At 55.7% G+C, this 21,562-nt stretch overlaps 8 protein-coding genes across 8 annotated transcripts; 4 read left to right on the top strand and 4 right to left on the bottom strand.

Annotated features, from left to right (window-relative positions):
• Positions 1–387: 387 nt before the first annotated feature.
• Positions 388–4,484, top strand: CABS01_04669 (ABC transporter; the record flags this gene model as incomplete). Its single annotated transcript, XM_060538039.1, has 4 exons — positions 388–1,233; positions 1,298–2,074; positions 2,154–4,388; positions 4,458–4,484. The coding sequence occupies 4 exons, from the start codon at positions 388–390 to the stop codon at positions 4,482–4,484; spliced, it is 3,885 nt and encodes a 1,294-aa protein (XP_060389701.1).
• Positions 4,485–4,705: 221 nt separating this feature from the next.
• Positions 4,706–6,743, bottom strand: CABS01_04668 (uncharacterized protein; the record flags this gene model as incomplete). The annotated part of the gene is made up of 3 exons (XM_060538038.1): positions 4,706–6,472; positions 6,554–6,644; positions 6,703–6,743. The coding sequence occupies 3 exons, from the start codon at positions 6,741–6,743 to the stop codon at positions 4,706–4,708; spliced, it is 1,899 nt and encodes a 632-aa protein (XP_060389700.1).
• A 2,229-nt stretch (positions 6,744–8,972) lies between these two features.
• Positions 8,973–10,391, top strand: CABS01_04667 (glucan 1,3-beta-glucosidase; the record flags this gene model as incomplete). Its single annotated transcript, XM_060538037.1, has 1 exon — positions 8,973–10,391. The coding sequence occupies one exon, from the start codon at positions 8,973–8,975 to the stop codon at positions 10,389–10,391; it is 1,419 nt and encodes a 472-aa protein (XP_060389699.1).
• Positions 10,392–11,049: 658 nt separating this feature from the next.
• CABS01_04666 (obg family GTPase CgtA) lies at positions 11,050–12,865 on the bottom strand (the record flags this gene model as incomplete). The annotated part of the gene is made up of 2 exons (XM_060538036.1): positions 11,050–12,720; positions 12,830–12,865. The coding sequence occupies 2 exons, from the start codon at positions 12,863–12,865 to the stop codon at positions 11,050–11,052; spliced, it is 1,707 nt and encodes a 568-aa protein (XP_060389698.1).
• A 565-nt stretch (positions 12,866–13,430) lies between these two features.
• Positions 13,431–13,979, bottom strand: CABS01_04665 (uncharacterized protein; the record flags this gene model as incomplete). Its single annotated transcript, XM_060538035.1, has 1 exon — positions 13,431–13,979. The coding sequence occupies one exon, from the start codon at positions 13,977–13,979 to the stop codon at positions 13,431–13,433; it is 549 nt and encodes a 182-aa protein (XP_060389697.1).
• A 1,489-nt stretch (positions 13,980–15,468) lies between these two features.
• Positions 15,469–16,376, top strand: CABS01_04664 (uncharacterized protein; the record flags this gene model as incomplete). The annotated part of the gene is made up of 2 exons (XM_060538034.1): positions 15,469–15,671; positions 15,731–16,376. 2 exons carry the CDS (start codon positions 15,469–15,471, stop codon positions 16,374–16,376), a joined length of 849 nt encoding a protein of 282 aa, XP_060389696.1.
• Positions 16,377–18,004: 1,628 nt separating this feature from the next.
• Positions 18,005–19,652, bottom strand: CABS01_04663 (nuclear segregation protein; the record flags this gene model as incomplete). The annotated part of the gene is made up of 3 exons (XM_060538033.1): positions 18,005–18,133; positions 18,199–19,356; positions 19,497–19,652. The coding sequence occupies 3 exons, from the start codon at positions 19,650–19,652 to the stop codon at positions 18,005–18,007; spliced, it is 1,443 nt and encodes a 480-aa protein (XP_060389695.1).
• A 786-nt stretch (positions 19,653–20,438) lies between these two features.
• CABS01_04662 (RNA polymerase Rpb5 domain-containing protein) lies at positions 20,439–21,299 on the top strand (the record flags this gene model as incomplete). The annotated part of the gene is made up of 3 exons (XM_060538032.1): positions 20,439–20,522; positions 20,634–20,716; positions 20,774–21,299. 3 exons carry the CDS (start codon positions 20,439–20,441, stop codon positions 21,297–21,299), a joined length of 693 nt encoding a protein of 230 aa, XP_060389694.1.
• Positions 21,300–21,562: the final 263 nt, after the last annotated feature.

Genomic DNA, 21,562 nt, shown 5'->3' with positions numbered 1-21,562 from the left:
TTGCTGCATGCACATTGCCGTCCAGAAGGAAAACAAGATAGGGCAACAAAGAGGCCCAAGAACCAGAGGAAAAGGACGTCCGTCGCCTTGAAGCACGAGGTCGGACCTTCTGACGTCAAAACATCAATGGGACAAAAAAGTCATCAGGATGGATGAAGCAAGCAGGAAAGCAATCCGGACGGACGGTTTTCTCACACCCCCAAAAGTAACCTTCAATTTCCTTCTCCTGTCAAAGTCTGGAAGGAAACTGTCAGACTTACACGGAAGGCGAAAAAAGGGGCACTAATCTAGGACGGAAAGCCTCTTTGCACGACATCGATATCTATACGCCAGAAAGAAGATCAAGCTCAAGGGGCACGACGACACCTACGAAGGTGGTGCCAAAATATGGCGAAGATTCCAGTCCGAACCGACGAGATCACCTCGACGACGGGTACACAGGCTCCGGTGCGAAAGCCAAAGTTTGCGGATTATCTCAGGGTCTTCACCTATGCAACGAAATGGGACTTCTTCGTCTACGTGGTTGCGGCGTTCGCGTCCATCGCCGCGGGTGTGACGCTACCTCTGATGAACATCATCTTTGGCCAGCTCGTCGGCCAGTTCACAGGCTACTTTGCTAGCGGCTCGACCGTCACCACGGCGCAGTTTGAGAGCCTCCTGAACCGCCAGGCCCTTTACATCACGGCACTCTTCCTCGGTCGCTGGTTCCTTAACGCCATCAATAAGTTCTGCTTCCGAATGATTGGGATCCGGCTCTCGTCCGCTATCCGCCTGCACTACCTCCGCTCGCTGTTCGACCAGTCGATCCACGTCATTGACTCGATGCCGCCCGGCGCCGCCGCGACGGCCATCACTGGCACGTCTGCCACCTTGCAAATCGGCATCTCTGATCGTCTAGGGACATTCTTGCAGTTCAACGGCACGATCTGGGCGGCCCTGGTCATTGCCTTCATTTGGAGCTGGGATCTCACCTTGGTGACTTCGTCGCTGATCTTGTACATTCTCTTGGTTCTGTCCTTCTGCTTACCGGTGATTGTGAAGGGGGAGACTGAAACGACGGAAGCTGATGCCCAGGGCACCGCGATCGCCAGCGAGGCTCTCGGCGGAGTGCGGTTGGTAATGGCTTGCGGTGCGCAGAAGCACATTATCTCTCGCTACGAGGCATGGGTGCATGAAGCCAGGAGACGGGCTCAGAAAACTGCTCCGGTTGTTGCAATTCAGTTTGGCCTCATCGTACGTTTTACTCTCCTGTTCAGCCAAGTTCCCAAAGTGTAAGTGAGAGCTAATATGACTTCAGTTCTTTGGCGTATTCGGCGCGTTCGGCCTGGCTTTCTGGTACGGCACTCAGAGATATATTGCCGGTGCCCTCAGCGATGCTGGCGTGGTTGTCGTGGTTCTCATGTCCGTCATGATGATTCTGACCTCGTTGGAGAGGATTTCAACCCCGGTCATCGCTGTAAGCAAGGCAATGGTCGCGGCATGTGAGCTATTCACGGTGATCGACGCTCCTTTGCCTCCTTCCGGTACTCTGAAGCCAGAAATCGATGCAGAGGATATTGTCTTTGAGGACGTGACGTTCGAATACCCTAGCCGAGCTGGAGTCAAGGTTCTCAACTCACTGAGCTTCCGCATACAACCAGGTCAGAATGTCGCCCTCGTTGGCCCATCCGGATCGGGCAAGAGCACCATCGTCGGCTTGCTGGAGCGGTGGTATAGTCTGAGGGAGCAGCACGCCTTGCCCCGGGTCGTGGATGATGCATCGTCCGAGAAACCGGGAGCTGAGAGGGTCGAGAGCGTCACCGACGAGTCAAAGTCACTCATTCGACCCGAGTTGGCCGGCTCAATCACCGTCGGCGGCGTGAACCTGGAGGATCTCGACCTCAAGTGGTGGAGATCCCAAGTCGGTCTGGTCCAGCAGGAGCCCTTCCTCTTCAATAACACCATCTTCAGCAACGTTGCGAATGGTCTCATTGGGACCGAGTGGGAGAAGGAGCCTGAGACGGTGAAACGGGAGCTTGTTCGTGACGCATGCCAGGAATCGTACGCTCATGAGTTTATCAGCCGATTACCTGATGTGAGTAAATTATAATTGCTTCTCCTTAGCAGCTGATTGCATTGAAGGAGCGTTTTACTGACTTTAAACTTTTTAACAGGGCTATGATACGCGAGTCGGCGACGGCGGAGCGAAGCTTTCAGGCGGCCAAAAACAACGACTTGCCATTGCTAGAAGTATCATCAAGAAGCCGCGCATCATCATTCTCGACGAAGCGACCAGTGCTATCGACGCCAAGAGTGAGAAGATAGTCCAGGCAGCACTCGACAGAGTGACACAGGGCCGAACTACCATTACCATCGCCCATCGGCTTTCAACCATCAAGAAAGCAGACAACATTGTGGTTCTCCAAAAAGGACAGGCGGTCGAGCAAGGAACCCATCAAAGCCTCCTGAGCGATCCATCCAGCGTCTACAGCTCCCTGGTAAGAGCTCAAGCACTGAACTTGTCAACGCCTGGAAAGTCGGTGTCCGAGGCATCTACGTCTGGGCTTGATTCGGAAACAGAGGAGAAGGTCAATGGCCATGAGCACTTCAGAAGTGCCGCCTTTAGCGACACTGCTGAGGGTGATTCGTCCCATGAGCCCCGAGGCCTGGTCCGCAGCTTTGGTAAGCTTCTTTTTGAGAGGCGAGCAAAGTGGACGTCGTATGCAGCCGTCATATTATCTTGCATGGCGACCGCGGCCGGCACACCGATACAAGCATGGCTGTTTTCCAAAGTCATTGCCGTCTTCCTACTAACTGGCGATGAGCTGAGGAGACAGGCGAGCTTTTGGGGTCTGATGTGGCTCGCCCTCGCCGGGGGCGTCGGCCTCGCGTACGTCGCCCAGGGTTGGGTCGGCCTGCGGCTGCAGTACTTCGTCAGCGCCGAGTACAAGAGGCAATATTTGACCGACATGCTTCACCAGAAGATTAGCTTTTTCGACCAGGACAAGAACTCCCACGGCGCTCTCAGCGCCAGGGTCTCGGGCGACGCGAAGTTGCTGGAGGAACTCCTCGGGCTGAACCTGGCCATGTTGCTCTCTGGTGTCTTCACCGTTCTCGGATGTGTCATCATCGCTCTCATCTTTGGCTGGAAGCTCGGCCTGGTTGCCATGTTCATCACGATGCCAATTATGTTGGGCGCAGGTCTCTGGAAGTACAGACACGAGGTCCAATTCGACAAGATGAACATGGCTGTTTTCGGAGAGAGCTCGCAGTTTGCCACTGAGGCCATTGGAGCAATTAGGACGGTCTCCTCTCTCGGCATGGAGTCCACAATCAATGCGCGGTACGAGAAGCTCCTAAACGGTCACATCCTCGAGGCTCGCCGCAAAGCACAGTGGACAGCTGCGCTGTATGGATTTGCCGACAGCGTGAGTCTCGGTTGCCAGGCGTTGGTGTTCTATTACGGCGGCAGGCTCCTCGCCACAGGCGAGTATTCCATGGAGGCGTTCTTCGTCTGCTTCATGGCCATCATTCAGGGCGCCGAAGCAGCGAGTCAAACGCTAGCCGTGGCGCCCAGCGCCGCGCAAGCAGCCGCGGCGGCGGACCGGATCCTCGACGTTCGGGAGTCGGCAGACGTCGGCCAGAGTGCGACGAGAGGGGTGGAAGACATTGTCGAGTCCGAAGGCGGCGTGCGGATCGAGCTGCAAGATGTCCACTTCAAGTACCCCACGCGCGACGTCGTCGTATTCGAGGGTCTGAACTTGACCATCGAAAAGGGCCAGTACGCGGCCTTTGTCGGACCCTCGGGATGCGGCAAGACCACAATCATCTCGCTTCTGGAACGCTTCTACGACCTGAACCGGAACCACGGCTCCATCCTCTGCAACGGCGTAGACATCAACGAGCTCGACGTCTACGACTACCGTCGGAACCTCTCCCTCGTGCCGCAAGAGCCCATCATGTTCCGCGGCACGGTCCGGGACAACATCCTCTTCGGCATCGACGACCCCAGCAGCATATCGGACGAGAGGATCCACGAGGTCTGCATCGACGCCTTCATCCACGACTTCATCATCTCGCTGCCCGAAGGGTACGACACCGACGTCGGCGCCAAGGGCGTCTCCATGTCGGGTGGCCAGAAGCAGCGCATCGCCATCGCGCGCGCCCTCATCCGCGAGCCGAAGCTTTTGTTGTTGGACGAGGCCACGTCGGCGCTCGACTCCGAGTCGGAGAAGATTGTGCAGGCGGCTTTCGAGAGGGCGCGCGACGGCCGCACCGTCGTCGCCGTGGCGCACCGGCTGTCGACGATTCAGAACGCAGACGTGATTTTCGTGTTTAGCGAGGGGCGGGTGGTGGAGAAGGGAAGCCACGGCGAGCTTATTCGGAAACAGGGCGTGTACTGGGAAATGGTAAGTTGCGCTTCTTCTGGTTCCGCCTAACTTGAATGATCGTGCTTTGCTAACATAAGTTTGTATCAGTGTCAAAGTCAGGCCCTCGACCAGTAGTTTTCAGTCCATGACAGGAGGAAGGGCGTAGGAACGTTGTAGCCGAAAGTGAACGAAGTGTATAAGTAGAAGTCTCAAACCATCCTCATCAAACAGACAGCGTTGTTGGAAATGTACTGCGTTTTTGTTCAGATTCATTGTCGGGGGTATCAAACTAGCATATTTAGAGACGTCACTTTGAATCGCATCTAGAAACATGCCTCTCTCTCTCTTGCAGTCTCTCAGCACGGCCTGCCAATCGGTAACCTCGTGTCCATGTCACCCTGAGCCACGGCATTGAACAGGTCCAAGATGAGCAGTCCGCTATGTATCGTGAGGGCCTGCCGCTTCCACTGGGCCTCCCCGCCATCTCTGGGGATATCGGCTGCCTCTTCCACCAGTTGCCACTTTTCGGTCACCTCATCTCTCTCCATGTACCGCAGCACGACGCGGTCGCCGCTGTCCTCGAAGACGAACTCGCGGCGCCACAGCCGGCGCCACTGTTCGTCGGGCGTGCCGACGGCGTTCACCAGCTCGACGTGACGGTTCCGCAAAGCCAGGGCGTACAGGGCGCGGATGCTCCATATGCCGTCCTGGCCCGGGTACTCCTTCAAGATCCACATGGCCTCGTCGCGCACGAGGGGGTCGCGGCAGAAGAGGGAGATGATGAGGAGGCACCAGCTCAGACTGCACTGCAGAGAGAGGTGGTGGGCCGGGTTCGTCTCGAACTCCTTCTTGGCGGCCCTCGTGGCGATGTGCGCGAGGGAGATGTACTCGCGGTACAGCGGCGTTAGGGCGCGGGCGCTCGCGTCTTGGATAAAGGAGGGCACGTTGCTGAAGATGTAGACGCCCATGAACTCGATGCGCAGGAGGATGGCGCGGAGGTAGGTCGGGGATCCGATGTCGGCTTGCATGATTTGGTTGAAGAGGGGTTGGAAGCCCGCGTTGAGCTTGACCATGGACTTGTGGAAGTTTTCGCAGAAGCTGAGAATGCGAGGGTTCCCAAAGAGCTCGAGGTGGAGTTTGGTGATGGAGACGTCGTCGTCTGCGCTGCTGAGGCCAGACTTTTTGAATGTATCCTCCATGACGGCGCCCATGGCGGCCTGGTGACGTCGGATGGCGGGCCAGATCTGCTCGAACTGTTCGAGAGTACCGAAAGAGTCAGGATACGATTCTGGCGAATTGGCGGCTTCGCTCTGCGTCTGATTGAGGAGCATCATGAAGGTCTCCATTGTTTGATTTGTACTCTGCAGGCGCTTTGCGAGGTTTGGCAGGGGCGGACCATCGAGGATACGACCCCTGAAGACGGTGCGTGCCTGCTTTGCCAGGTGATTGAAAACATCTGCCACGGCACTGATGACGGGCATCGGATTAGGGGCTAGGTCGGCTAGGCGATGTTGGGCATCTGTGTCCGTCACGATGGCGAGGAGAAGGGACAGAGCGTGGTTGACGTGGTCGAGGGCGGCTTTCCTGTTGCCCCTGAGAGTCTCGAAGAAGAGGAGGAGGACAGATAGAAAGACGGCGTCCTGGGCGGAGGCCCGTCTACACTGCATCTTGAGAGAGTCGCAGTAGTGGGCTACAGCCTGGAAGTAATGGATGTCTCCTTGGGCGGTTGGCTGGTCGGGTACGGTGATGGCATGGAGGGAGATATGGGCGGACTGGCGGTACCACACGCTCAAGGCGCCGATGGCCATGGCGGCGGAGCGGAGAGTGCCATTGTTGCGGGACAGCTGGGGCAGCATGACTTCCCACAGATCGCCAGTAGAGGCAGCTCTCATCCAGGGGCCGCGAACCAGGCCGACGAATTCCTTGAAGTAGGTCATGCTGTGGTCATCGCGGAAGTCGACCGTGTTGATGTGCAGTTTCGTCTGCGCCGTGGGCGATGCTACTGCTACTGCTGATACTCGAGGGATGATGGCCTGGGTAGAATCCCAACAGAGCTCTGCGGGCCCTGAGGACTTTTTGTTCTTCTTCTGATCCAGGAGATAACCTTCACAGTGGCCGCGGGTCTGCAGACAGTTGCCGCAATGTGGTTTGGACTCGTCACATTTGATGTGACGTTTCTTACAGGTAATGCACCCGGTGCGTACCTTGCGTGTGCTTGTACGTGATAGCTTCACCTTAGTGACACGGACAACTGGCTTTTGCTCGGGGGCCGCGTTGGAGTCCGAGATGATGGACCTAAGGATGTCAGCTCAATTCTTGTGATTGATGCCGGTGCTTTCGTTCCTCTTCTTACCCTTGAGGGCTGATGGGTAATATTGCCTTGTATTCTGCCATGGCGGTACGTCCCCGCGATAAGCGTTGGTTGGCATCTTTTGAGAACGTAAGTCGATCAAGGTGATTATCTGTCGGTATGATGACAGCGTGAAGATGCCTAGTTCCCCGTCCCACTTTTACCCGTCTGACGACGTTCGGTGAACCAGGTTGGGCTCTTGGAATCTAGGACTTTGACTAAGAAATGTGATAGACTGACAGGTGTTGCCAGATGTCTTCCGAAGTTGCCGGCTGTCAATGAAGAGATACCAAAGTCCATTCGGCTCTCACATCTATCAACTTTCTGTCGGTCTTCCCAGTTGGAGACGGGATGGCCATTAACTTCGGCTCGATGTGGGCAGTTGCTATTAGATGGGATGGTACGGAATATCAAGCACTGAGACCCTATGGTTCTGTTATAGCGAGAAAGTCCTGTGTCTTACAGGCAGTACCTTACTGATAGCCTTGCATGACCAGGAGGCAATGCTCCGGTAATAACTGCGCTAAAGTTGGTCGACTGGTATCTGTACACTGAGACTGCAATGCCAGAAGTTTCTCAACAAAGCCTTAGAAGTTGTGAGGTTTTCTTTTGCCGGAATGATCAATGAGAAGATATGTTGTTTGCAGAATTAAGGTCCAGGAATGCAGTCAGAACCAGCCCCGGCGCCTACTACCCAGGGCCCCTGCATTGTAGGCGGGGAAGCAGGCGCTTTGCTTGCATAGGTACCTGCAGATGTCACGCCGGCTCCCTGCTCTGTGGCTTTCTCAAGACTTCTTTCCGTCGTCAAGACTCGCACACTCAATACTTTCTCAACCGACTTCTCCTGCAGTTAAAGACTTTCTTCCAAGACATAACTACTGCACAGGTGCGTAGGTGCCTCATCGTGTTGTTCGCTGTGTGACAATAGTTGCCAGCGACACTACAACACCTTGGAACGGGATGAGCAAATCGAGAGGCTGCTGATCATTCAATTCACACATCAAAGCCTCGCTCGCATTTTTGCAGAATAACCCCGCCGGAAAACGGCACCATAACAACTCGGTAAACAGTAGTGAGCGACAGTGTTATGGCCCGAATGGAATGTCCCGCATACATAGAGATGAGGTGTTTATGTTGGTCATCCGGGAGGGGGCATCAATGATGGTGGTTGCTGGAAAATACGGGGGAGGGGCGCCACAGCCTGGCCGGACGACAGCGACAGGGACATGGGGACAGAAAATAGTGGGTGTAGACTGCTAAATATGGCAAGCCAGCAGGGACCCGGCCATCCCAGTTGGGAGCAATGGAAAGGCCCGGGACGCCGGTAAAATAGGATGGCAGCCGTGATTGGGCCGGTGTTTCGACCGGGCCTGCCCCGAATGCCTTGCCCTGTGCCCGGCGTGACCTCATCGCCACCGTCGTTCCAGGGGCAAGACCATACCCTATAGCACACTTTTGTATGGTGCTAAGCTTGTTGTGTACATAGAGAATACGGGCCACACCAGTGACCTCACCTTGGCTCGTTCCTGCATGAGACTGCGATGACTGTGTTGTTGTTTCTCAGGAACCTATGGTGGCGCCCTCGATGTTGTTTTGATGGAGTGAGGGCATGAGGAAGAGACACACTAGTGCTGTCAAGTTGGTGTGTGGTGGCACCACTCAATTGGCTTCTTTACTTGCCTCTTTCAGACTTTTACACCCGTCCCGTCCTTCAAGGTTTTTCTTGTTGAGACTCGAGAGTGAAGAGCTTTCCCAAGAAAAGAAGATAGAGAGGCCCAAAGAACAGGGAACCCTGTAGGACACCACCCCCAACTTCCCAAGCTTGTGATGTGATCTAGACAAGCATCCCTCCTACTGTCTGGGGAATCCCTCCTTGCCTGCTCTGCCCTTCCCCGTCACTTGCCTTTTCCCTTTTCTACCCTTTCATCGCCCGACTGACTTCATCACTTTTCTTCCTCCCTACCTACCTTCACTGTCACTCACGATACCTTATCTGACCCTCATCCTGCTCTGTACCTACGGGACTCTGGGACAACCTCACTCATCCGTCTCTCGTTTTTGCAATACCTTGGACCTACCTGCCTGACTCTTGTATATTTACCCGTAGTCAATACTCCTCCCAGAGTGCCCAGCCTCTCCTCCAACGGTAACTTTGGACCTTGCCATCAATCTTGGACCTTGCCATCAATTCCAGCCAACTCCCATCATCTCGCCTACCTTGCATCACATCGTCACTGTTGCAACATTGCAAACACTCCTTCGGCATCACAACTATGCGCGCCTCTCTGAGCCTGGCGGCTGTATACGCCGCGGCTACGGCCAGCGCCTTCCAGGGCTTCAACTACGGATCTACCTTCACCGACGGTAAAGCAAAGGCACAGTCAGACTTCGAATCCGAGTTCAAGACCGCAGCTAGCCTCGAGGGCACCAATGGCGCCTTCACCTCTGCTCGTCTCTACACCATGGTCCAGGGAGGAAGCACTAATGATCCCATCTCTGCCATTCCAGCCGCCATTTCCACAAAGACAACTCTTCTGCTCGGTCTGTGGGCCTCTGCCGGTGATGCTGCTTTCGCCAACGAGCTTGAGGCCCTGAAGAAGACTGTCTCTCAGTACGGCAGTCAGCTCAACGGCTTGGTTGCTGGTATCTCTGTCGGCAGCGAGGACCTCTACCGCCACTCGCCTACCGGCATTGCCAACGGCGAATTCTCTGGCGCCGAGCCCAGCACTCTCGTCAAGTACTTTGAGCAAGTTCGAGAAGTCATCAAGAACTCGCCTCTGAGCAGCGCTCCTATTGGTCACGTCGACACATGGACCGCCTGGGTTAATGGCAGCAACAAGGCGGTCATCGATGCCTGTGACTGGATTGGAATGGACGCTTACCCCTACTTCGAGGACACCAAGCCCAACTCCATTTCGGACGGCAAGGACCGCTGGGCCGAGGCTTTGGCTGCCACCCAGGGAGCTGTTGGTGGAAAGCCCGTTTGGGTTACTGAGACTGGTTGGCCCGTCAGCGGCAAGACTGTCGGCGCTGCCGTTCCATCTCTCGAGAACGCAAAGAAGTTCTGGAATGACGTCGGCTGCCCCATGTTCGGTAAGACCAATGTCTGGTGGTACACATTCCAGGACTCTTCTCCAACAACACCCAACCCCAGCTTCGGTGTCATTGGCTCGACCTTGACTACCAAGCCTCTCTACGACCTCTCATGCGACAACATCAGCTCTAGCTCATCAGCCTCGGCCTCGGCCTCCTCCACAAACACCGCGTCTGCTAGTGCCTCTACCCAGGCCAGCAGCGCAGCTTCAGCATCCGCGACTGCAACGGCTACTGCTACAGGAGGTGGATCCGGCTCAGGCTCAAGCCAGCAGAGTTCTGCCGCTGGTACCGCTACGACTCTCTCGACTGTGGTGCCTACTACTGATGGTGGCTCGGGTGGAAGCGGCGGTGGAGGTGCTACTGCGACTGGCACTGCTGCTACCGGCACTGCTACTGGCGGTGCTTCACCGTCTGCCTCTCAGAGCTCTGGCTCCGGCGGTGGCTCCGGAGGTGGTTCCGGCACGGGCCGCCCCGGTACTAATGGAACCGTCAGCGTTCCCACGACAGGACCGACGGTTGTACCTGGCAGCAGTGCAACCACGACGACCTTCAGTGTTGCTGTTCTGGCTGGTGCGATTGTTCTCGCCATGTTGTAAGGATTTCGTGGAGAGCAGAAGAGGATCGGGTCTCAGCATGATCACTATTCACCCTATAATATTCTAATGGTTACTTGGGTTGACTTGGAAATTGGGGGGACGTACCCTTGGGAGGCAGAAACGGATTGGAAGGTCGACCGCTTACGATTGAGCAGCAACTCGTTCTTTTTGCTGCCTGGCTTTGGGTTTACGAGCACATAGTCGAACCCTGGATAATGAGTTGGATGGAAGCACCTCCGCACCATCAAGGCGATTAGAGTCGCCCTAGACGGAGTAGTCATTACGAATGAAATGCCAAAAAGTTTCTTGTTAACCCCTGAGTGTGAATTGCCTCATTAGTTGCTTATTGATTGCAACCAAAGGACCTTCCTCGTTAAATGGTACAAGCCCTTCGGCGCTACCGTGGTCTCGGGGATGCCTGACTGTATCCATTCCAGATAAATTTGGCAGTTTTGCAACATGCTGCTATTCGCTCTTTTCGTACAAAATATTCATATCATTCAGGTACTTGCATGCCAATTTCAGGGGCTGGGCCAGGGAAGCAAGTTCTCAGGAAGAGCACAGTACGCTTCTTCCAAAAGTGGCATTATACAGTGGTGGTGATACAAATTGCTATGATACATTTTTCTTCTTCTTCCCTTGTCTTTTCCCCCCCCTTTTACTCGTCAAGTAGTCCCACGGTCCAGTGGACAATCCGATCGACGCCCTGGCCATTGATGGCGCTGACGGGGATAGCGGCGACGTTGTCCGTCCAGGCGTTTTCGATCCCGCTCGGGTGCGGCGCGGTGCCCTGCTTGATCTCGTCCAGGTAGGCCTTGAGGTCTCGGAAATTTTGTTGGGTCTCGGGGAGGTCGGCCTTGGTGGCGACGACGTACCACGGCTTGGCCGCGATGTGTAGGCCCGATTCCTGCCGGGGCGCCGGCGGTGCGTCGGCGACCATCATGGCGCCGTGCGTCCCTTGCAGAGCGGCGGCCCCGCTTGTGGTGCCTGCGTTGAGGTCCCAGTCGACGCGGGAGTCGATCTCGCGTGCGCGCTCTTCTTCCTCGCGCATCTGCGCGTACAGACCGACTTCGTTCCAGAGGGCCTTGAGAGCCTTGACGGCGGGACCGGCGGAGAGGTCGACGACGAAGGCGAGCACGCCGGCACGCTCGACGTGGCGCAAGAACGCGATGCCGAGGCCACGGTCTAAGTGGGCGCCCTCGATGAGACCGGGAATATCGGCTACCGTAAAGCGGGTCCGCTGCTCGACCAGGACCTCCTCTTCCGCGCCGGGTGATCCGCTGCCGCCGTATGCGGGGTCCGCGGCGGGATACCGCTTGTAGCTCTTGATCACGGGGCGGCCCTTGTAGCTGTCCAAGACGACGGTGCCGATATTCGGCTGCAGCGTCGTGAAGGCCCAGTTACCTACGCGGGTGCGCGAGTTCGTGATGGCGCGCAGCAGGGTGCTCTTGCCGGCGTTGGGTAGCCCCACGAGCCCGACGTCGGCGAGGAGCTTGAGCTCGAGCTCAATCTCCATGGTCACGGCGCGCTCGCCCTTTGTGGCGAAGATGGGCCGCGGGAACTCGCGCGACGTGAAGTGCGGGTTGCCTAGTCCGCCGATGCCGCCGACGGCGAGTAGAATGGGCTGCGGAGACGGGCGCGACAAGTCGAGCTGGATCGGGCCGGGTGGTTGATGGTAGAGACGCTGGCGAGTAGGGGCTTTGGGAAGGGATATCGTCTTCAGATCCGACTTTGAGAGGCCAGGGTACAGAAGGAACTTGCTGCGATCGGGGTCCTCGGGCTCGTCGAATTCATCCTCGGCCTGCTTTTTCGCTTTCGCCTCCCTTTCCGCCGCCATCTCTTCATCCTCCTCTTCAATGCCTTCCTCCAACTCTCGCCTCGCTTGCTCCGCTAACTCAGCCTGACGGGCCAATTTGGCCTTCTTCTCGGCCTTCCTTTGCGCTTTCATAGCGCGCTGCATGATCGCATCCTCGGCAATGGGGTCTTCCCTGGCCAGCTCGCGGACAACAGTACCAATCGGCACGGTGATGATGACGTCCTCGCCTCGCTGACCACCCTTGGAGCTGCCCTGACCAGACTTTCCTTTCCCTGCTCGAATGAAACGCCGCCTAGCTAACTTGTGCAGGGACGTCTCACCGTGTACAGCCTGGATGTAGATGTTGCCTCCATGGCCACCGTCGCCACCGTTGGGGGGTCCGTCGGGGAGGTATGCGTCGCGGAAGAAGGAGATGCAGCCGTGGCCACCGGGGCCCGCGTAAAGTGTCACTGAGGCTTTATCGGCGAAGATGGGTTGGGAATAGTCGTCGGGAGCTGGGTTGAGTCTGGTGGACTTTGATTCTTGAGCTACCTGGGTGGAGCTATGGCGGCGACTATTTGCAACCGCTCTCGCAGCAAGACGAGGCGTGGTGGTGCTCTTTGAAAAAAATAAAGAGGGGTACAGAAACGGGAGCAACACCGTATGCCCACCCGAACATCTTGGCGCCATGTTCGTCTCTCGTTCGGCACCGTGTGATGCCGATCGTCGTCGTCGTTGTAATCGCAGCCGTTAGGGTTGTCGCCGAGTGCCCGCGATGCGAACAGATGAGACGACCTCGAAATTTTGGACGCTTCCATCCCATCTGAGGTAAGGTAAGGTACGTGCCTCAACTTAGCTGCGACGATAAGATAAGAAGACGAGATTACATAATGTGGCAGGGGCGGGAGCAACCGTTGTGAGACCAGGATCAACGACCGGACGGGATTGTCAAACTGGCCAGTGCCCAAATCATTGGGAAACAAACTGGGGCTGACATATGAAATCCGGCGGCGTGCACTGCCTCGTAAGCTCCCGTAGAGTTGGCTGGGGAAGATGGGAAGACTGAAAAGGGAAATGGGAGCTCGCTTGTCCTTTCAGCCTCTTCGACGTCACTCCTTCATCTCTCGACTTTGAGATGCGGCTCCAAGAGGGGCCAACTGTGAGGCAAATTATTTCGACCGACCCAGACAGAGAGGTATGACAATGCTACTGCAGCTTACCAATGATGGCTTGCCACAGCTTCTCTACGAGTCCATAATCTGACAGAAAGGGGATTGTTCGGTTATGTTCTGCGCGCCTGCAGCGGGCTCTAATCGAGACGCGAGGTGCATGAGGTAGGGCAATATGCGGTGAGCCAACCAGCCTAGTCCCATGACCCAGCACATTGTAGGGACATTGGCAAAACAGCACCCATCGCCGGAGCAAAGAGGATCTTGCTGAAGGTAGTCGCGTATGCATAGGTATTCGAGTGAGGGATGTCGATATGGCGTTGGCAGTGCTCCGTACCTATGGTAGGTAAGGTAAGTAAGGCAAGTTAAGGTAAGGTAGAGTTGGGCCGGGTCCTGGACAGGCGTTCGTTGGCGTTCTGGAAGCGCACGTTCGGACGTTGCATCAGATGGAACCAGTTGGGTCCCAGCTGATCGATAGGTATACAATGGTTGCTCGCCCCCTCCTTCCTGTAGTGTGGACTGGTTCGTCTCTTGTGCATCAAACTTTCCCTCAATGAAGGTGGGTGGTGGTGTTGATGGCCTGGTACCTACGCAGTTTGTCCTAAGTTGGGTGATGAGGAGCATTGGAAGGTGCAGACCAGCCACCCCACCCCGCCGGTCGTCTCGGCCTGCAAACGCTGACCCGCCCGACTTCTCCTGCCCCTCTCCGCTTTCTTTCCTCTTCGGTGTCTCCCGTTGGACCATCGGCGGTGTCTTAGTTCCCCAGTGGTTGTATCCGTAGAGCATACGGAGAAGGAGGTAGGGAGTACAGGTACCTAAGGTAATGGAAGTGGTTCACCCAACCTCCTGTCCTGTAAAGTACCCCCGCTTCACTGCAAACCGCCCCGCGACTTCTTTTGGCTGCAGCTCTCCTACTTGCGGCCTGTCCTTGCCCGTTCTTCTCCCTCCTCCCCTGGCCCTTGACCGCCTTGAAGCCCAAAGCTAAAGGCGGGAACGGCACCGGAAGGACAAACGAGGGGCGGCGACAACGCACACACATAATCTGCCCCTCCACTCATTGGCCTGAGGTGCTTCTCATTGCTCTCTCTCTCTCTCTCTCCCTCTCCTCTCGCCTACCGACTGACTGCAATTTTTTAACAATTTTCTATCGTCTTCTACCATCCATCCCTTCTCTTCCGGCCCGTCACCTTTGGCAAACAGACGTCTAGACCTACCTTGCCTACGTATACCTCAAGAAACAAAAGCCCGCCTCTCACTGGGTCCCCGATCGAAGCTCATTGAGACTAGGTCGGGTAGACGACCTCTCTCGCTTGGCGTCCCCTTCATTGGGCCATCGTCAGACCCCCCAAGACTTGCATATCGGGAGCTGCTGGCATTCGAGCCACGACACTCACGCTGCAGTCAAAACCCCCCTTCCCATTCGATCCTCTCTTCATCTACCTGCGTCCTCGTGGATCAAGCTATCTCTCTCCCCACGTCTCCTCCGCATCCTCTGCTTCTGCTTCTGCTTCTGCTCCTCTCGTTGAATGAGAGCCCGCCGTTTGTCTACCACGACCGCAACTACGACTTCGTTACTCTCCATTCGACTTTCTCTGTTGCTTGCACGCTTAGGAAGCCTACCTTAGTCTGCTTCTCGCTGCTCGCCTGCTCACTTGCTTGCTTGCCTTATTGTCTCATGCTTCGATGCTGCAGGATACATAGCACCAACACACAGGAGCAACTCGCTTTATTCGTCCTAGTTTTGTTTATTCCCAACTACCTTACGGATATTCTCTCCCTCACTCTCGCACCCTACCGCCGACGCTCTGCCGGGCTGTAACCATCCGGCCCCTCTTAATAATCTCTTAAGTCAGGTCAGTCCATCACCGCTTTCCTCTCTCTTCTCTTCTTCCACTACCTCTGCCCTGGCTGCCGAGCCTCATCCCCAACCCCAATCTCTCCAAACACTCTCCATGAGACCCAAGCTCAGGGTCTCGGGAGAAATAATGACATCTGTACTAGTAATAGATGACCCATCTTGACCTCCTTGTACAATATCCTCTCATCTTCACCTCTTCTCCACTTCCGCTAGAGACAGACCACTCGTGTCTCATCTGGTGATCCCTTCGCTAAGATGTATTCATATTCCCACAGAGACTACAGGCCGCGCACTCCACGCACTCCGCGTGTGCGCAAGACTACCACAAGGATGGATCCGGACTGTGCTATATGCCACGCCCCTGCCTCCGCAGCTTGCGACTGCGAGGCCAAGGGACTTGATGTTGCCATAAAACAGGCTGAGCAGCGCATGATGCAGTCTATATACACCGACATTCGGTATGAACGACTTTTCATCTTTACCTATGGAGGACACATTTCGCTAACTATACACACAGGAGCTGGGTTCGGGCTCACGCGCAAGACTACATCCTGGAATATTTTCGTCTACTCACCGAGCGCCGAAAGACAGCTCACGCCGCTAACCTCGAACGCATCAACGCCACCGCATACCATTACTACCACGCCCCTCCTCATCCTAGCGAGCTTGCCCAGGCGCAGGCTGCATTGAAGCACGGCATTGACGAGGATTGGCAATCTAGTGTGCAACGATATCCTGAAGTCCTCGAGTATTTCTTCAGTCTGGTCGAGCTGAACGTCCCTCCCGATGATGACCCTTTTGTCAAGGATCCCCCATTGAGCGCCCTCAGTGGCGGGTCCAAGAATAGATCTGGAAGAAGAATTGGAGGAGGCGGGCCTCCTCCAGGCGGACCTCCGGCCATTGCTGCGCCTAGCAGTCATGACAGAGGTCCATTTGGGAGAGCAACACCACCGCCGCCCAGCATGGACATGCCTCCGATGCCTAGCAGGATGGGCGGGAGAACACCGGCCTTGAGGGAAAGAGAAAGAAGGTCAATGCCACCCATGCCGCATATGGGACCGCCCATGGGACACCCTGGACATCCCGGAGGACCACCGCCTGGATATGGACGAACCGCACCTCCAGGTGCCGGTGCATACTATGGATGGGGTGGGCCCCCATGAAAGCCGAGATCGACGAAAGAGACCATCCAGAGCTAGAAGCTCCTGAAGTTCGAATATCATATTGGTACGAATCACGGCGTCTTTGCAATTTTCCTACGATGTTATTTTGATGAGACCCACGAACTGCATCAGCGGTCTTTTTTGGTGTATTGAAGCGGGACAAGCAGGCATATATGCATTGCAAAGCGTAGCGGTAGCCTTGGAGAACCCACGGTTTTTTACGCATTTGCTCTTTACTATATTCGAGACAACCCGGAATTTGTGATCGAGTCTCGTACGTTTGTATCCTTTTTGAGGGTTTCATCCTGTTCCAGTCTCTTTGGTTGGGTAGGCACCGGAGTACGGATCACGGAAAGAGGGCATTCTTTGGCATTTGCGACGGCGCAGGCCGGGTACTATTTCATTTTCCTCTTCTTGGATGTTACGGGAGGAATTCTCTACAGGATCAACAGCCCTCAAACCAGTGGTCGCTAGAGCAACAATCCATAAACCATATAAAATATCGTCTCACGTATCATGCAACTTCGTGACCGGATCTGTGGTGAAAGACTGGGAGGGGAAGCGAGAGGACCGATCGATGATCATCATTCTGCACGCATCATTCTGCACGCAAAGGACGTCATGAGATTGCACCATGGGACCTCGAAGCGTTACTACCGAGGCTACACGCGCACCACTCGTCTCGTGCCATGATACCTCCGCGACGTGTTTGCTCAAACTTCAAAGTCCCCCCAACCGCACCCCCAGGAATCGTTTCCAGCACGTCACGTCATGACATGCCTCGCCCGCTGCGCAAGCACGCCTGCCCGACGAGGACAGCCCGAGATACAACAGGCCAATCAATGGACGTCGACGGCTGGGCTATATTGGCTTTGTTGATGTAGAGATGAACCTACCAGGTGGGATGATTACGCTGGGCAGCCCTGTTCTGATGGGGAGCTGAGCAGAGCCGTTCCCATGCTTTGATCAAGCTCTCTCATCTCTACTTTGGAACGAAGTCGTTTCCTGTAACCAACACACAGGGAGGGAGTGGCCGACATCATCTGGTTCGAACATCATGGTCAAACTCCAATCTCCGTCCCGACATGTGCGTTTGGTCGGTGAGGGCACAGTCGACAAGTGAAAACCTGAAACGGTTGTGGTTTTTTTATAAAATCGAAGAAAAAGCTTCTCTCTCTCTCTCTTTTTACCTCTCATTTTTGTTTTCAAAGTGTATGGCTGGAACTACAAACGGTACAAGAGGGGAGGGGGGAAGAAAGCTGCTAAGTACAAGAAAGCCACTTTGCCTCGAGGGACAAATTTGGCTAGGAAGACGCAAAAACAGGCCAGAGAGTTTATAAAAAGGTTTTGCAATCTTCCCCTCCCCCCTTAGTGTTTTGATTCCGAAAGAAGTTTCCTTTTTTCCTCTTTTTAAATGCCAAGGGTGGTGCTTTTTGTAAGAAAGGGGTGTGTCGTATGCGTGTATCGGTTGGGAGGTGTGTGTTGACAAAGAGGCAGAGAGGTGAGAGAGTTCACGTTCCCCCCAGTCCATAATATCTGCGCGAGGACGTCAGGCAGATAAGACAGGCTTGAGAGTCAGTGGGTTTCAGTCAGGCAAAAGTTGTATACGGAGTCAGTGAGTGAGAAGACTATGCCTTCTCCTCGACGGAGGTCTCCTTGAGGTCCTTGGTGACCTCCTCGACCGAGTCGCCGTTGCTGACACCGTTGGCCTCGTCAGCCTCGAGCTTCTCGAGCTGCTTCTTCGCCTTCTCAATGTTCTGAAAGTTGGGTCAGTATGCAAAATGGAGAGATAATCAAACAATGATTGCAAAGGAGAACTTACGCGCTGAGTCTGGGCCTCCTGGTCGCTCTTCCAGTGGTCGAGCTTGGCCTTGACCTTCTCGGCAACGGCGGGGACGTCGGAAGCGGCCATAGGGGGATCGATGCCCATGAAGGCGCAGTCCTCAACAACGGAGGGCGGGCAGTTGAACTTGCCGGCCTTGTCCTCGGTGGCACCACCCTTCTTGCCCTTCTTTCCCTTCTTGACGGCAGGGAAGAAGTCCTCGTCGCGGTCCTTCTTGGAGACGACCTTCATACCCTTGATTCCCGAGTCGTCAACAGTACGCGAAGCCTGAGCGGTGAGGCCGCTGGCGGCCTGGAGAGGGGCCTTCTCGACCTTGTGGGTGGGGTCGAGGAACTGGAGGAGGCTGTTGGCGCGGCGGATCTCCTCGAGGTAGGCGGGGTCGCTGGCGTCGGCGAGGAACTTCTCGGCATCAGCCTTCTTGCGCTCCTTCTGGTAGCGCTCGGCCTCATTCTTCCTTCTCTCGCGGGCCTTCTCGCGAGCCTCGCGCTCGTGGGCCTGAGCCGCCTTGCGCTGCTGCCAGTACTCATCCTTGATGGTCTTGAGGGCGGCGTACTTCTCGTTCTGGAGGTTGTGCAGTCTAGTGCGCTCGTCACGGAGGGAAGAGAGGTTCTTGTAGGCCTCGTCGCCCTCGGCCTTGATGGCGTCCAGCTCGGCCTGGATCTTGTTGTACTGCTCAGACATGGCCTTGGCCTCGGGGTCTTCCATCGAGTCCTTGATCTCCTTAATCTTGGCCTTGAGGTCGTCAATGGACTTCTGAGAGTCGTCGAACTGGGAGAAGTTCTTCTTGAGCTTGCGAAGAGAGGAGATCTCGGCGAGGGCCTTCTTCTCGTCGACAATCTTCATGCGGCCAGAGTTGACCTCGGAATCGAGCTTCTCGATCTGACGGTCGACCTCCTCGACGCTCTTGAAGTTGACCTTGGAGCGGGCGGTCTTCTGCTCGTTGATGCGGGAGCGCATTTGCTCGTCAAGGCGCTTGATCTGGTCGAGCTTGGAGGTGCGGGCGTTCTTGCCGGCGCCCTGCTTCTGGCGAATCTCGTTGGCCTGAGCAATGAGCTCGGCGCGACGCTTCTGGGTGGGAGATTGCTGCTCCTTGTTCTTGTTGGGCATGGCAATCTCGATCTTGGCCTTGATGGCGCTCTAGGGGAGGAATTGTGTGAGCCATTTGCGATCCAATGGCAATGTGTCATTTCCGGGTATCTGGTGCTCGGCTGCGATTCTCCCAGTCGGGAAAGGGATTCGAGGAACAAGTCGCCAATGGAATTGGAGATGAAACTTACCAGCTGGTCGAGGGCCTCCTTATGCTCCTTCTCAGCGACCTTGAGCTTCTTCTGGTACTCGGCCTCGTCGGGCATGGTGGGACGAGCTGACTTGGTCTCGGTCTTAGTCTCTGCTGCCGCAGGAGCAGCAGCAGGTGCCTGCTTGGTGTCGGCCATTGTGAAGGTAGGGAGGAGCTTGTTAATTGATGCAAAAGATGATCAATTAAACAAAGCTGGCGAATGCGCACACTGCCGTAGTCGGGGTGGACAGCAAAGTCGGATTGGTGATGTGGAGGATGGAGGACGGAGAAGTGGAATCGGAATTAACCACGCGAAGGGTGAACTTTTCGTTAAAAGGATCCCCCAATTTTGTTGAAATTCACTCTTTTGGGTTCCGTGGCAGGTACCTTCTCCAGAAGGTAAGGCCACCTGCCATCCTGGACTTTGACTGTGGGGTTCACCTCAAAGGTGGCACGTGCGTGTACTGGGACTCTGGACCCTTGAAAGGCCCGTGGCAGCCGTGGCTGGAGCGTGCACCTTGCACCTGCCACCTAGGTGGTTAACGCTGCTGGGGATCTGTCAGTTCAGAAGTAGGGTACGTACCTCATCTTCAAGTCCAGAATGTTCCGGGCTGTCTCTGTCTCGGATTAACCTCTTCCAAGTTATTCCAGAAGAACCCGACTGCTTTCCGGGACCGAACCAGGATTAAGCAATCGGAGTCCAAAGGCCCCACTCAAACTTTTGCTCTGGCCTGCAAGGCTGATTCCGCCGCCAGAACTTTTTGGCTGAATCTGTTTTGCGACGCCAATCCTTTTTGAGGTTCTCGAACTTTTCGTCGCGACAAGAACCAATCCACCACCGACGCCCTCATCTGGATCTACCCAAATTACCCACGACGACAGAGGCATCGCTACTGACCCACGAATTCGACGGAAGAGTTTTCAACGACGCAGCATCGCGAAGATGTCGGACCAGAAGGACGTCAATAAGGAGGTCACCAGACTGTGGAGAGCATGGAGGACAGCCCACGAGATGGCTGCGGACCGCGTACGGACTCCCTGATCTTCCATCGATGAGGAACATCATGCGAATGATGCTATCTTTACCCCGGCGGACGATGTACTTCTTGGCGACATCTGTGCTGATGACGGATCGCAGGGCTATGAACTCGCCGAGGACGAACTCACAATCTCTCTCGACCGCTTCAAGATGGAGTACACCAGCGCCGACGGCAGCGTCAAGTACGTCTACCCTTGATCTATCAAAGTCCTCAGTACTAACATCATGGCCCCCCTCAGCCGTGGCAAGCTCCAGTTCTCCGCGAACCCCTCCGCCGACATGATCCGCAAATTCACACCCCCCCCGACGCCCAACAACCCGAACCCGACGCCCGACTGCGGCACCCTCTGGGTCGAGTTCCTCGCCGACACGACGTTCGGCATCAAGGAGATCAAGAAGTTCATCCACCACCTCATCAGCAACAAGTACTCGTCCGGCATCATGGTCACCCACGTGCCCCTCTCCCCCGCCGCCCGCAAGATGCTCGTCACCATCGAGTCCTTTGCCAAGGTCGAGTGCTTCCTCGAGGACGACCTGCTCGTCAACATCACCCAGCACGAGCTCGTGCCCAAGCACATCCTCCTCAGCCGCGAGGAGAAGATTGCCCTCCTCAAGCGCTACCGCCTCAAGGAGACGCAGCTGCCGCGCATCTTGCAAAAGGATCCCGTCGCAAAGTACCTCGGCCTCAAGCGCGGGCACGTCGTCAAGATCATCCGCACCTCGGAGACGGCCGGCCGTTACGCCAGTTACAGATTGTGCGTGTAAAGAACGGGGTCTAGCGCATGTGGTTGGGGGGAGGCGAGACATGAGATAGAGGGGGAAAAGCGGGAGGGACGGGGTCGACGTGGGGGCCGGGATTGGGGACTCACCTTTCCGGCAGGATGACTTGACGCCCTGGTAGACGGGGGAAAGGGAGTTCTCAGTATACTCTTTGCATCACTCTTGAGTCTGGCGTTGAGGGTACGGCTACGGTCTGCTGTTTTGTGTACGACAACCAAAAAAAGAGATGGAGGGCTTCCTCTGCATGG

This window comes from Colletotrichum abscissum (assembly GCF_030869225.1).
Source record: "Colletotrichum abscissum strain IMI 504890 chromosome Unknown Scaffold_9.1, whole genome shotgun sequence".
NCBI lineage: Eukaryota > Fungi > Ascomycota > Sordariomycetes > Glomerellales > Glomerellaceae > Colletotrichum > Colletotrichum abscissum.
The sequence above is the reverse complement of the archived record's forward strand: the minus strand, read 5'-3'. Positions and strand labels throughout refer to the sequence as shown.